General features: G+C 50.6%; 1 protein-coding gene across 3 annotated transcripts in view; it reads left to right on the top strand.

Moving 5' to 3' along the window:
- Positions 1-231: 231 nt before the first annotated feature.
- The window catches only part of Pcgf3 (polycomb group ring finger 3), a 39,544-nt gene continuing 24,691 nt past the window's right edge, over positions 232-15,084 (top strand). Inside the window, exons 1-6 of one of the 3 annotated variants that reach the window (XM_004847491.3) lie at positions 232-415; positions 8,385-8,423; positions 8,699-8,836; positions 9,459-9,576; positions 10,495-10,591; positions 14,268-14,323. In XM_004847491.3, coding sequence (XP_004847548.1) covers positions 9,468-9,576; positions 10,495-10,591; positions 14,268-14,323 — 262 coding nt within the window. In that variant the 5' untranslated portion in view covers positions 232-415; positions 8,385-8,423; positions 8,699-8,836; positions 9,459-9,467. Of the gene's footprint in view, positions 416-750; positions 909-8,384; positions 8,424-8,698; positions 8,837-9,458; positions 9,577-10,494; positions 10,592-14,267; positions 14,324-15,084 lie in introns of those variants that run through there. The other 2 variants (XM_021260459.2, XM_087187157.1) reach the window with 2 other exon arrangements.

The raw sequence follows: 15,084 nt of genomic DNA on the forward strand, positions 1-15,084 counted from the left end.
GAGCGGGTCCCCGCTGACCACGCCCTACCCGCCGGTCCCCGCCTCGTCCCAGACCACGCCCTCACGTCCCCGCCCACGCAGGTGTGACCACGCCCCGGCACGCCCCCGTCGCGCCCCGCCCGCTCCCTCTCTTTGGCCCCATGCGCCTGCGCCTTCTGGCCCCGCCCGTGTCCCGCCCCTCCAGGCCCCGCCCCCGCCTGGCTGCCGGGTGGGAGCCGAGCCGCACACTGCGCATGCTCCGAGCGCGGCGCCCCCGACCCGGCGCTCGGCTCGGCTCGGGCATTTCCGCCTCTTTGTTTTAAACTCCGGACGGCTTTTTTCTCCTCCTCTTGGGGGGAACCCGGAGGGAGCGGCGCCCCCTCCCCCTCCCGGCGAGACCCCGCGTGCGCCCGCTCGCCCGCCGCCCGAGACGCAGGTCAGTGAGCCCGCCCCGCCCGGCCTGGGCCCGCGCACCCGCTCCTCAGGCCGCGGCCTCGGCCCGGTCCGGCGGAAGGCAGCGAGCCCGCCGCCCCTCGGCAGGCAGGCGGGGAGGCGGGACCCCGAGAGGGTAGGACCCGGGAGGGCAGCACCCGGGCCAAGCTGGAGCCCGACCAGGGGACCCTGGACTTGGCTGGACCCTGACAAGGGCAGGACCCCGACCAGCCAGGACCCCGAACAAGGCTGGACCGGGACCAGGCAGGACCCTGGACCAGGCAACACCCCGGACCAGGCTGGAACCCGAAATAGCCTGGACCCTAGACTGGGCTGGACCCCAGACCAGCCAGGACCCCTACCAGGCGTGAAGTGGGATTATGGAATACTCCGACTTGGCTGAATCCCACGAGGGCAGGACTTTGGAAGGCTAAAAACCGCGGACCAGGCAGGACCCTAGGAAGGACAGAACCCGGAACAGGCTAGACCCTGACCAGGCAAGAACTGTGGAGGGCCACTCACCAAGGAGGGTCAGTCTCTGGGACTGGTCAGGACCCACAAAGTGCTGGGACCCTATAACAGGTCTCTGAGAAGGGCCGGGACCTCAGGTTAGGTCAATGGGGAGGCTCAGGCCCTTGGACCCTTGGGAAGTGTCATCGAGCAGGGCTGGACCTGAGGACCGGTTAGGGCCCAGAGAATTCCAGGGCCACTGAGGGGGGTCCAAGTCAAGACAGGTCACACAGAAGGGACAGGATCCCAGGACTAGCCCCAAGGAGGGCTGGGACAAGGCCATGGAAAAGTTGAGACTCAGACAAGCTCCCTGGGGAGTACCAGGACACCAGAGTTATCCTCAAACAGGTCAGGAGCCCTGGCACAGTCCTCTCAGCACTTTTGGGACTCTGAGACAGCCTTTTGTCCGGGGAAGGCTGGGATTCTGAGGTTATACTATGAGGAAAGCTCCTGACATGGTCAAGATCCCAGATGACCAGGACCCCAGAGTGTCACCTGATTCAGGGTCCTGTCAAGGAGGATCATTAGAGAACTCTGAGACCAAGTCTGAGCTCTGAACAGCTAGACCCCAAGAGTGCACTGAAGGTGCCCGGAGTCTGCACAGCTGGCCACCTGGAACCCCCTGCTATGCAGGGTCAAAGCGTGGTCACCTGAGCCCCCACAGGTTCAAAACCCGCTCTTTTCATGAGACCCCTGAGTATCCTGACATCATAAGTTTCTGGGTTAGCTCCACAGACCTTCAGCAGGTACCTGGGGAGGGATCTGGGGCCAACTGCCCGGCAAAGTCAGGCTTGTCCTTCTAACTGCAAGGACTCAAGGGCCTGGGGTGCCCTGTTCAGGGTGCATGGTGCCCAGACCCAGAAAGTTGCCTCCTGCCTGCTCTGTGCCCCTCCTGCTGGGCTGTGGACCTCACCTGCCTCTGCCTCAGTCAGTATCCAGCACCTTCACCCTCCTGTCTCTCTCCTCCTCCACACAGTCTTAGGGATCACCCAGTGTCCAGGGTCTCCAGGAGTAGGCAGGAAGATGAGTTGAGCTGGGGCAGATGGCCCAGAGCCTGAAGAATAGAGCACTGGGCAGCAGGGTGGCAAGTTGGCACCTCTGCTCCAGAGAGGAAGGGAAGGCATTAGTGGATCTTGGGGAACAGTCTTTGTTTCGCTGAAAACTTGAGTGGCCTTTTATCTAGAATATGTCTGTGTGTTTCTTTGGTTTGCAAGTGATCATAAGAAAAGTAGGTGGAGATTTGATGCTGCATGAGGTATTAACAGGTTGCAGAGTGATCCTCTTGATGAGGGTGGGCAGACCTTGTGGGATGTGTGGCCAGAAAACAGAACCGACAGGACAGGGCCTTGCCCAACCCAGTGCCCAGAGTGGCCTCTGGTCATCGAGGAGTGTCTGTTGATAGATAGTGGACGCTAAGCAGAGGGGTAAAGGGCACGCACTGGGCTTATGGAGGGCTCGTTGGGAGTTAGCAACAGGATAAAGCCTGAGTCTGAAGCTCTAAGCTCTCTGGACTTCCAAGAGGGATTCTTTTTTTTTTTGGTACTGGAGATTGAACTCAGGTCCTTGCCTTACGAGGCAGGCAGAGGAACCACTGAGCTAAATACCCGGCCTCAAGAAGGATTCTTGAACTGGCTGGTTCTGGGTTTCACTTCTTGGTTCCTCAAGAAAAATCACTTTATTTTTTGTTTTGTTTTTTGAGACAGGGTTACTCTATGTAGTCCAGACTGGCCTTGAACTCACAGTGTAGCCCAGGCTGGCCTTGAACTCGCAGCAATCCTCCTGCCTCAGCCTCAGAAGTGGTGGGATTACAGGCATGTGTCACAATGCCCATCGAGAAACCACTTTTAGATTCCATAGTACTGTCAACTGAATGGTGCCCTTGAACGGGCCAGCCTAGGAACTTGTATTTCCAGATGTAGTCACACTTGGACTTTTGTGCCAGTGCTTACCTCTGATTTTTCTTTTCTTTTCTTTTCTTTTCTTTCCTTCCTTTCTTTCTTTCTTTCTTTCTTTCTTTTTTATATCCTTTACTGTTTTTAAAACTTCATTTGCTTTGTGAACTTTTGGAAGACTAGAAATACTGAGTATATGTTCAGATTTGATTAGGCTCTTCATTTTTCTATTTGTGGATTTTAAAGGTGTGATAGTGTGCAGTGGTTGTATACATGTTGCAGTGGAATAAGTCACCCCAAGGCTTGGTACCCCAAGCCAGCACCAACTGTCACCCTACATGTTCGTTGGTCAGGGACCCAGGTCTGGTCTGGCAGGTCACCCTGCAGTCTCTGTAGGTTCAGGACCCAGGTCTGGTCAGGTGGGTTACCCTACAGCCTGAGACAGGAACCCAGACCTGTCTAGGCAGGTCACCTCACAGTCACTATGGGTCACCCTATAGCAGCCCCGGTGAGTAGAGCCCTGGGATACTGGCTGGGTGCCTCACCTGAGGTCTCCATGGGCAGCTTACCTGTCTAGGCTCCTTCCCACAGCTGTTGCCTGAAGACCAGATTTCCTCTTCTTGGGACCTCTCAAAGGCAGCCGAGGGGGAGCAAGTGACAGGAAGAAAGTCACAGGCTGTACAACATAACCCAGGACTGGGTCCCATTACTTTGCTGAATTCTCTTTAATAGAAGTGGCACCCGTGGCCCCTGTGGAGATTTGAGGGGAAGAGACCCCACGGGGTGAGCACACCAGGAGGTGAGTGGGGCCTGCAGTAGTATTATAAGCCTGGCATTTATCAGGTTGGAGGTGCTATGTGGCCCACACCCACGAACATGCCATGAGCAAGTCAAGAGTGCATATAAAGCAGTGTGTTCCAGTGGGACACTCATGGCTGAGATCATTTTCATGCACGGACCTTGCAATGGCCCTGCAGGGACCTCTGCCCCCATATTCCAGCCCTGGAAGACTAGTGTCAGCACAGCCCTGTAATGTGTCATGGGCACAGCCCAGAGAGTGGCATGCTGCTGCTTTTTCAGGGAAGGTTTTAATTGGCATAGGCAACTTTGCCATCAGAGCACTCCCAGAGGACAGCCGTCTTAGGTCCCAGCATTGGCCATGGGAGGAACCTGCGAGAGTCCTGAGGACACAGCTGGGAGACAGGTGGCAGTCAGGTCCTCAGCGAGTGTGTGCCAGTGACTCCCTCATGGTGGCCACAGAAGGGGAAGATGCTATTGTCACAACAGAGCATGTTGCTGAAGTAGACAGGTCACAGGCCGGCAGGGCAGCAGTGGCCAGTACAGGTACAGGTCTGTGACTGCCTGTTGACTTTGTGAAAGAGCTCATTTGGGTGAGCGTGTGTGTGTGTTTGGTATTAAAGATTGAACCCAGGGCCTTCATATTGAGCTACAACCCTTTCCCTTTTTGTTTAGTTTTTTTTTTTCTTTTTTTAGCAAAACATTTATTGGTGCATTTTAGTTATGCATAATGATGACATTCATCATAGGGAATTTGGTTTTTTTGTTTTTGGTACTGGGGATCGAACTCGGGTCCTTGTGCTTGCAAGGCAGACACCAGAACCACTGAGCTAAATCCCTGGCCCAATCGTAGGGAATTTGTACCAGTACATTGTTTAGTTTTTATCTTGATGTGAGGTCTTGCAAAGTTACCCAGACTGGGCTTGAACTTGGAGATCCTCCTGCCTCAACTTCCCTGGATTCTGGGATAATAGGTGTGTACCACCACACCAAGCTCTGCTTTTACGTCTTTCTTAGAAACTCTTTAGTGCTGTGATAGTGCTGGCCTAGGCTCTGGGAACCCGCCTGGAGTGTGATCGGTGGTGCTCCAAGCACCCGCTCTGATGGGTGTCACTTGCTCAAGCTCATCATCCCCTTTAATGGATACATCTGGTCAAACTGAGTTTCTGTGCCTGTTCTTGTCTCCCAAGGCTTTGTAAGGTACAGCTGGGAAGCATGGTTTGTGGTTTCCAATAAGTAAGCCGGATGCTTAGGCAAGTTTAATTTTCCAGGTTTGAATTTTCACATACGTTTCTGTGGTAAATTAGGGCCCCATGACCAGGTGGTGACCAGACTCAAGGCCTGCAGACCCAGCCCGGTGCAGATTGCTGGGAGGAACCCTTGAGCACATTCAAGAGTCAAGGGAGCAGGAAGGAGCTTTGGGGCACAGCACCACAGTGGGATTCTGCTCTCATCTGCCCTCAAGAATTGTGAAGGGAGTTAGGCAGGTGGCACACACCTTTAATCCCAGTGGTTTAGGAGGCTGAGGCAGGAAGAGTGCCAGTCTGGGCCGCTCAGGGACTTAGTGCAGCCCTATCTCAAAGTAAATCCTCGGTACTGTAATTAAAAAAAACAAGATAAGGGTTTAGCTCAGTGGCACCGAGCCTGCCTGGAAAGCCAAAGGTACTGAGTGCATCCCAGTACCAAAACAAAAAAACCAAACAAACAAGATATGAGGCCTCCCTCATTCTTGTGCCTCCAGTCAAGAGACAGACATGCACACAGGGTGTGTGCGTCCTGGGGACACACCAGATAGCACCCTCCCACCATGGGTAAAGACAGTGAGGAGCACTGGGGACCATCTGTGTTTTCTTCCAGTCTGTGACTTTTTTTCAGTTTCTGGTGTTCTTCATTGATCCTGTGAATTTGTCTTTCATGAAGTTGATGGCTCCTCATTTTCTGTTTCACAAGTCTCCTCAGTGTCTTCCTTATCTTTATCCACAGGGGTTGGGTGCTACCGGGTAGCAAGTAGGGGGTTCATTGGTCTTTCTGCTTTGGCCGCCAGGGATGCTGTCTGCTGTCCCATTTAGATTGTTGGGTATTCTTTTCCTCGAAGCATATCCACATATGCTGCAGTCCACCAGCCTAGAGCTGACTCGAGGGTCCTCCTGAGCCCGGCCTCCCTGTCTTGGCTCAGCCAACCTGTCTGGCCAGGCTTGCCCTTGGGGAGCCCCGTGTCCTGGGGACATCGCCGTGTGGTCTTCTGTGTGCAGCCTTATGGGTATCCTCCCCCACACTCTGCCTGCCCAGGGTGTGGCTGGGGGCCATCATCTTCAGTCTCTCTCTGCCAGTGGGCCCTGTGCTTGTTCAAGCCAGGGACTCATAGTCTAAGGCTGCTTGGACGTCATATACCAGTCTGTGAGCAGTTGCGTGTGGTAGTGAGACCCTCCTCATAGAGCTTTTTTCATTAAAAATGATTCCTTCTAGTCTTAGTTTAAGAATTTTTTAATCAGGTGTGGTGGCACAAGCCTGTAATCCCAGCATTTGGGGGGCTGAGGCAAGAGGATTGCTTTGAGTTCGAGGCCAGCCTAAACTACACAGCAAGACCCTGTCTCAAGAAAGGAAAAAAGAAAAAAAAGAGGAATTTTAAAATCATGAATGACAATGGATTTTATTATATTTTATTTATTTATTTTGAGACAGTCTCACTTTGTAGTTCAGTCTGGCCCGGAATTTACTACTAGCCCAGGGTGGCCTTGAACTTGTGGCAATCCTTCTGCCTCAGGCGCCCGCCCCACCCCATCGTGCTGGGATTGCAGGTGTGTGCCACCACCCAGCTCAGCAGCAATAGATTTTATCAAATGATTTTTGTGTGTCATTTGGGAAGAGCACGTTTTTTCTCCTTTAACCTTTAGTCATAAGTGACACTTTTTCCTCCTGTGGCTCCCTCCTGTGTGGTAGGGATTTACCTCACCTGTTGAGATGGCCTTGCCTATTGTGTTGCCAGATGAGGGTGGCTGATGTTCTACTCAGGCTTGGGCGGATCTATAATCTTCCTCTCAGCTTCAGCCTTGTCAGGGTTTGGTTTACATGGAGTTAGTATTCTGAGTAAGTTGGAAGTCCTGTCTTTGGCTTTGAGGTTTTTTGTTTTTTTGTTTTTATTCTGGTGCTGGGAATTGAACACAGCACCTCCAACATGCTAGGTAAGCACCGCCCCCACCCCTCAACTCAGCTGCACCCCAGCTGGAACATACTTTTTTGTTGTTGTTATTGAGAAAGTGGTTTGTTGTCAGGTTGGGTGGATCCACCTTGGAGACTCCTAGGTCTGGAGTATTCTTTGAGAGACATTTTGTAACTACTTCCTCAGCCTCAATGGTAGGTACAGAATGGATTTTCTCTACTTGCCCCAATTCATATGGATTATTTTTCTAACAGTTTATCAATTTCGTATACATTTCCGTTTTTATTGGCATAAAGTTGCTCTCAGTGCTGTTTATGCTGGGCATTCCGAAGGCCATGTGTCAGCGCTGCAGTCCAGCAGTGCTCTTCCTCCCTGCTTGCTTAGCACCTCTGTGGTATTCTCGCCACCTCTGTCATACTAGATGACTTACCTGTCTGAGGTGCTGTCTCCGTGGGGTGTGTGGCACCCAGATTAAGAGCCCATAGCTGGACTGCTCCACATTGAACCACAGGCCACAACTTAATGAAAATTAAATACAATTAAAACTTTGATTCCTCAGTCCCACGAGGACCTTTTGAGCACTAGCATTCTCCTGTGCTTAGAGGCTACCATCCTGGGCAGGGGACAGTTCAGGACAGGCCTGGCTGCAAGCGCCCTATCTGCTCATCTTCTGAATGCATCAATATGCCTGTTGGTCCCGGGAAGACCGGCTCTTCTTTACTGTCTTTTTTTGTGAAAGTTAACTGAGTTTCAAGATTGGTTGATAAAAAGTGCAGCTGTTGAAGAACTTGCAGGGTGGGAATGTCCACGTGGGCACAGGAGGACGGTCCTGGATGTGCATGCGACAGCTGCTTGTTTCTGAACTGCCCGCATCCCTGTGTCATCCCAGAGCCCTGGGCCTCTCCCCAGCAGAGCCCTGGAGAGTAGCTTGGGGGACAACACCCAGGGAGGCCAGTGAGGCTCCAGGGCTCCCTCATGGCCTCCGCATGCCTGGTCTGAAAGGCAGAGTCGGTGTGTCGTCACTCAGGCCCAGGCCCCAGGTCATGCTGCCGGGGGTGCACTGGCCATACCTACCGCCCTGTTGTTGCCCTCAGCCATTGGTGCTGTGAACGCAGCACCCACTCTAAGCCCCAGCGATGGACCCAGTGCCCACGTGGACCTTAGTGTACTTGCACTGAGTGGATAGGATATCTGTGACCCAGAGAGAAGATGACTCAGTCTGGATTTGAGAATGCGGAAATCACAGGCTTCACATGAATCCAGTAATAAAGTTTGCCGCGTGCTGCCCCTCCCCAGGCCCTGTAACTGGACTCCCCTGAGGGCCTCTGCAGTCCCCATCCTGCCTTCCAGGGCCCCAAAGCAGTCTGTGTGTTGGAGCCCCCCCCCCCCAGGCCTGCATTTCTGCTTCTCATTTTCAGTGGCTTCTGGGCTGACCTGGGTTTGGGAACACGGCGCGGTGTCTCCATGATAGTCTCCTCGCCATGGCTAATTCTCATTCTCCTTCACCTGTTTTGCACAAGTAACGAGCAAGTATGCTTCAGCAGGCAAGGTGCAGAGCTGCGGGAAGGCGCCCTGCGTCCTCCCGTGGTGACACCTGGTCTCCTTCCCCACAGGCTTCACCATGTAGCCGGGACTCCAGCTCTCCCGTGCAGGTGAGTGCAGGGCAGGGCCTTCCTTCCTTCAGTGGCTGGGAACTGATGTGGTGTGCTGAGTGTGAGGCTTGGTGCGAGTTCTGGAGCTGTGGAGAAGGTCCTGGGAACGTCATCTTCAAGCACTAGCTGGAGCTCTTTGTACCTGGTTTTCCTCTTGTGTTTCAGACAGGGCTGTGGAGTCATCTCAGCACTCCAAAGGGAGGGGATGGGTGGCAGGGTTATTCAAGGGCCACATCAGTGCCATGACCGAGGTAACAGTGTTGTTTTTCTGCTAGAAAATGGAAAGAGGGCAAGGGCCAGAGGGAAGGTGCAGAAGTGAACCAGAGAGCAGCGTGTGGAGGCATCACATCCGCATGGTGGCCTGAAGCCTCCATGCCACGGCAGGAGGAGGAACTCGCAGACATCCAGAGGAGGTAAGGCCCGGCTGGGTCTTTATCCATAGGCAAGGGGGCTCTGTCCGCCAAACCTACTACCCAGGGGAGGCAAGGGGGCTCCGTCTGCAGGGTCTCTGCTGTGTGTGGGTCTTGAGTCACTGTTAAGTGTTCAGTACATCACTAAGATCCCTTTCTGTGCTCTTACCAGGCAGCCCTACCCCCAGCCCCTCCACCCCGGCTGCTTGAGTGGGCTCTCCCCTTTCCTGGTGTCCCAGCAGTCCAGCCCTGTATCCCCAGCGCCAGGCCCTTCTCTGCCTGCCTTCCTCTGCTCCACAAAGTCCCCTGCCACTGAGCCTGGCTAACCCATCCTCAGTGGGATGGGGAGGAAGATGTGGGAACAGAGATGCCGGAGACCCTCAGGAACAGGTTTGGGAGCCAGGGCAGGGCGCTTCCCCCATGGCTGCCATGTGCCTTGGGGACTGTGGTGGGGTCATCTCAGTCCAGCGTGATTTTTGGCCGTGGGCCATGTCCTCCAGCTGCAGAAGTGGGTTCAGTGCAAGTGGCTCACACATGTGCTGGGGCCATTGCCACACCTGAGCCTTGGCCAGCACACTTAGCAGCAGGTGGGTGTTGCTAGTTAATGTGCGTCTTTCTCTTGCAGAAGCCAAAGATGTTGACTAGAAAGATCAAGCTCTGGGACATAAATGCCCACATCACCTGCCGCCTGTGCAGCGGGTACCTCATCGACGCCACAACAGTGACAGAGTGCCTGCACACATGTAAGTATGGTCGGTAGTCCGGCCAGCCATGGTCGTGAGGGCAGCTTGTCCTGTTTCCCAGCAGCTTCAGCCTAGGCATGAGGGCAGCAGGGCTGGAAAAATTACTTCAAACTAAAAATGCCATGGCAATTCCCTGGAGTGAGGCTTCTTTAGGAGCATTTAATGCAGGAAGCAGCTTTCTGTGATCAGCACACCAGCCCCTGAGAGAAAGTGTTCATGCCTGGCAGGGAGACATGGCTGTGTCTTAAGTTGGAGTAAAGTCCTCACATCTTTCAGACAGAGGGATCTGCTGATTCTTACCGTACCTGATGGCCCGTTCTGACCATCTGGGCTCTCAGCTTGTGTGGGAACAGCAGGTGGGTGCTGTTGGGATGGGACATGGCTGCTGATGACAGACAGAGGTCATGCACCAGGAGACCTCCTGGAGCACCTTGTCAAAGTGAATTCAGAGTACAAATGATTTCCAATTTTGTACTTTCCCCTTAGAAAATACTTGCCAATTTTGATAGAAGTTTTATTTTAAAGTTAGTTGTATTGGTAGAAACTGGCAGGCATACTTTTTTTAGGTGACTTTCATTGATATTTACCTAGTTTTGCTGCACAAAGAAAATGTAATCTTTTAGGTCAACTTAATGAAAAATTTAAATGGTAGCTGTATTCTGGTGGCTTCACGGCCCTTCACCCTTTGGTTGTCGCCTCATCTCTGTCCCCTTCCCATGTAGCCCCCAAACCTGGGTCAAGTGGGGGTGGGGCACCTAGGCACATTCAGAACCTGCATGTGGGAGCTGGGGCCCTGTGTGGGGGTAGCCAGATGTGCACTGGATGAGGTAGAATGTGCTCCCAGCTGCTGCGGGAGTCAGTGGGTGCAGGGTCCCAGCTCCATCTCCATGCGGTCCCCTCATCTGGGTGCACTGACAGTCTGCAGGAGCTGCCTGGTGAAGTACCTGGAGGAGAACAACACCTGCCCCACCTGCAGGATCGTGATCCACCAGAGCCACCCACTGCAGTACATCGGGTGAGTATTCCCAGCCACCGCACACTGTTCATTGCCCAAAGGGCAGCAGGTGTGAGCTAGGCCCCAGGGGAACTTCAGGGCTGCACTGAACTGACTGCATCAGGTTAGAAGCAGAAGGTAGTCCTGGACGTACCTTTGTGTGGAGCATTGTGGCCCTGGGCAGGAGGCAGGACACAGGGCTGAAGGGCTGCCCAGCGGAGCCTGTGTTTCTCATGCAGAGCTTCAGGGAGGGGTCCACTCAGGAAATGAAATGCCCCCACACCTCTCAGGGGAGGCAGGGAGAAGTCTGGAGACAAGCTTCGTACTCTGCAGTTGTACAAGGTGTCATACATGACCTAGGGGCACATGAACAGTGCAGGATCCCCACAGAGAAAGGGCCTAGGTTACAAGTGGGAGCAGCCATCTCTCAGCAGCCCTCCTGCTTCCCAGACAGCACCGCTGGGTCCTGTTCCTCCAGCTTTCCTTGCTGTGACCAGCATGCCTCTCTGTGTGCTCTCTGATTCCTTGATGAGTCTCCTGCTCACACTGTCATCCCTAGGAGAAGCCCCATAGCCAGCGTGGCCTGTGGGGTGGACATTGAGAGGTGTCCAAAGGCTACTGATTGGTGCCACCCATACCAGGGTGAGGTACCTTTAATCCTAGCATCACATACCCTAGATTTAGGCCCCTTTGAAACTCCCCACCTATGACCACGTGAGGCTTTGGAAGGACATTTAGTTACAAGCCATAAAAACCTTCTTACCTGCTGTCATTATTTGAAATGTTTGTAAGCAGTTAGAACCTAAGTTAAATGATGAATTAGTTTAGGTCATAGATAACTTTTGGGATCAGACATTTTAAAAAATAATTTTGTTTTATTTTATCCCATTCCCCTCCTCAATCCCCCTCCCCTCCCAATATTCAAAAGCTTTGTTTCCATTTTTTCTTCTATTTTCACTTTTTTTTTTTTTTTTGGTACCAGGGATCTTGTGCTTGTAAGGCAGGTGGCGGCACCGCTGAGCTAAATCCCCAGCCCAGTTTTCACATTTTCCTGTCCCTTCCTTCCTTTCTCCTTCCTCCTCCCTTGTTTCCCTTCCCATTTGAACACTTTCTTCACGTTTCCCAGCATCCAGTACACATCTCAGTCCTTATTTCCACTTCAGTTTCTCACACAAGAGAAACACTACAGTATTTAAATATGTGTGTCCGATTTATTTCACTTAGGAGTATGGTCTCAAGATCCATCCATTTAATAAGAAAATGGAGAGACATCCCCTGTTCCTGGGTAGGAAGAACCAATACAGTGAAAATTGCCATACTTCCAAAACTGCTGTACAAATTCAATGCAATCCCGATTGAAATCCCAACAGTATATTTCACAGAACTAGAGAAAACAATCCAAAAATTCATCTGGAACCAGAAGAGACCTAGAATAGCAAAAGCAATTCTAGGCAACAGAGACGTGGTAGGGAGTATCACAATCCCTAACTTGAAACTATACTACAAAGCCACTGTGATAGAAACAGCATGGTACTGGCAAAGAAACAGACCCGAGGATCAGTGGAATAGATTAGAAGTTGCAGAAACAACTCCAGACACACTCACCCTAACTTGAAACTATACTACAAAGCCACTGTGATAGAAACAGCATGGTACTGGCAAAGACACAGACCTGAGGATCAGTGGAATAGATTAGAAGTTGCAGAAACAACTCCAGACACACTCAGCCACCTCATCTTTGACAAAGGAGCCAACCATCCTCACTGGAGGAAAGATAGCCTCTTTAATAAATGGTGCTGGAAAAACTGAATTTCAGCTTGCCAAAGATTAAAACTAGACCCCTATCTTTCACCATGCACTAAACTAAAATCCAAGTGGATTAAAGATCTAAATATTAAAACAGAAACACTAAACTTGCTGGAAGATAAATTAGGTAGAACTCTCGAAGACATTGGCATAGGAAAAGACTTAATGAACAAATCCTCGGTAGCACGGTAACTAGCACAAAGAATCAACTGGGATCTCATTGAAAAGCTTCTGCACTGCAAGAGAAACCACTAACAGAGCTAAGAGACAGCCTACAATGTGGGAAAAATTTTTTACCAGCTGTTCCTCAGACAGAGGTCTATCTAGAATATATAAAGAACTTAAAAAAATCAGAACCCCCCCCAAATATAAAGACCCAATTCAAAAATGGGCATCTGAAATGAACAGGCATTTCTCAGGCAAAGAAATAAAAGCAGCAAATAAACATGAAAAAATGTTCAACATCACTGGTCATTCGAGAGATGCAGATGAAAACAACACTGAGATTCCACCTCACCCCAGAAAGAATGGCTACTATCAAGAAATCAACCAATAACAAATGCTGGTTGGGGTTGTGGGGAGAAAGGAACCCTTCTCCATTGTTGATGGGAGTGCAGACTGGTGCAACCACTGTGGAAATCAGTATAGAGATACCTCAAAGAACTAGGACTAGAGGTCCCATTTGACCCAGCTATTCCCCTACTGGGTATCTTCCCCAAAGAATTAAAAGATGGGGCTGGGGATTTAGCTCAGTGTTTCCACCGTCTGCCTTGCAAGCTCAAGGTCCTGAGTTCAATCCTGGTACCCCCCCAAAAAATTAATACCACAGTGATACATGCGCACCCATGTTTATAGCAGCACAGTTTGTAATAGCTAAAGCTTGGCAACAGCCCAAGTTGGAAACTGGATAAAGGTATGGTTTTTTAATAAAATGGAGTACTGCTCAGCCATAAAGAATAAGAAACTAGAGACATAGCTAAATGGATGCACATTGAGGCCATACTCTTAAGTGAAATAAATAGGACACACGTGTAAATACTGAACAGTTTCTGTGGTGTGAAAAACAAAAGTGTAAATAAGGATCAAAATGTATAGTTGATAATGTGAAATAGGAAGAAAAGATCTAAAGGGGCAGGGGAAGTGGGAGGGGTAGGGGAAAGGAAAGAAGGGGAAAAAATGTGAGAAAAGGAAAAAACGGAAACAAAGTCTTTGTAAATAAGGAAGGGTGGAGGGGGTGAAGGGAGGGCAGGGGAATGGGGAAGAAATAAGGACCAAGATACATCATATAAAGGTACAAGATCCCAATGATGAATGTAACTGTATTGTACACCTAAAATGTACCAATAACTTTAATGGGGAAAAAAAAGATCCATCCATTTACCTAGAAATGTCTGGAGCTCATCCTTCTTTATGGCAGAGTAGTATTCCATTGTATAAAAAAACCACATCTTCTTTATCCACTCGTCAGTTGATGGGCATTTGGGCTGTTTTCAAGATTTAACTATTACACACTGTGTTGCTATAAACATGGGTGTGCATATATTACTGTGGTATGGTGCTTTTAATTCTTTCAGGAAGATACCAAGAAGAGGTATAGCTGGGTCAAATGGAACATCTAGTTTTAGTTTTTTGAGAAATCTCCACACTGATTTCCACAGTGGTTGCACCAGCCTACACTCCCACCAACAGTAGAGAAGGGGCATCAGACATTTTTATTTGCAAGCTGGAGTGTTCCCTTTGGCAGCACATATATTAAAATATTTGCAAGCTAGAAGGAAAATCCCACCAAAACTTGAAGTTTGTGATTCAGAAATTTGGGTTAAGTGGGAAATGTGTAAGAGTTACAGAATGAACATTCCTGGCTAACTCCACCTGTTCCATTTCTTTGCAGTCATGACAGAACCATGCAGGACATTGTTTACAAGTTGGTACCAGGCCTCCAGGAAGGTAAGTGTCAGAACCTCTCAGCCCAGGGTCACAGCTGGGGATGTGGTCTCTCCACTGTCCTTGTCTTATGTGTCTGTGCTCTTAACTCATACATCTCCTTGACTGCATCCTCCACTGTTTTCCCGGGATACATAGACTTAATTTGTAGACTGTTTCAGTCCTAGGAAAAGGCAAAGGATACCGCAAAATAAAATGCTAAGATCTAACAATATGGTTATAAGAGTTTTAAATGCAGGTACCAGCACATGTACCTAAGGAGGCCCTGTGCTGTGTCCTCCGTCAGCAGCTCCCATTGGGTTCCTCTGTGTCCTCTCTTGCTTCTTGGTGTTTCACCTGTAATGTTGCAGTTTGTGTCCCAACAATAAGGATTCCTTGAAACACATAACCACAATCCCCTATTGCATGTAGAAAAGTCATAGTAATTCCTTAATGGCAAGTGTCCATAATGTTGACGTTTATGGTTGTCCATGAGTACCATGTATTTGGTTTTGGTTGTTTCCAGTTGTTTCCATCAGGAGCCACGTAAGGCCTGTGCCCAGAATGGACCCCCAGGCCTCTTAGGTCCCTTCTGCCTCTGTCTGTACCTTGACCCAGGGCATCCCCCTGAACTTGCAGAAGACATGCTATGGCACATCCCGTGACTTGGTAGAATTGCCAGTGGATCCAAGTTGGATATGGGCCGTGTTTCTAGCAAGCCTATCTCTAGGTGGTTTTCCACCCTGAGTGGGTGCTGCCTGTTTGTCATCCGTTCATGCCAGGAC

The sequence above is a fragment of the Heterocephalus glaber genome, unplaced genomic scaffold (genome assembly GCF_053883595.1).
Source record: "Heterocephalus glaber isolate CG9 unplaced genomic scaffold, H.glaber_assembly_v1.0 deba00001509, whole genome shotgun sequence".
Taxonomy (NCBI): domain Eukaryota; kingdom Metazoa; phylum Chordata; class Mammalia; order Rodentia; family Bathyergidae; genus Heterocephalus; species Heterocephalus glaber.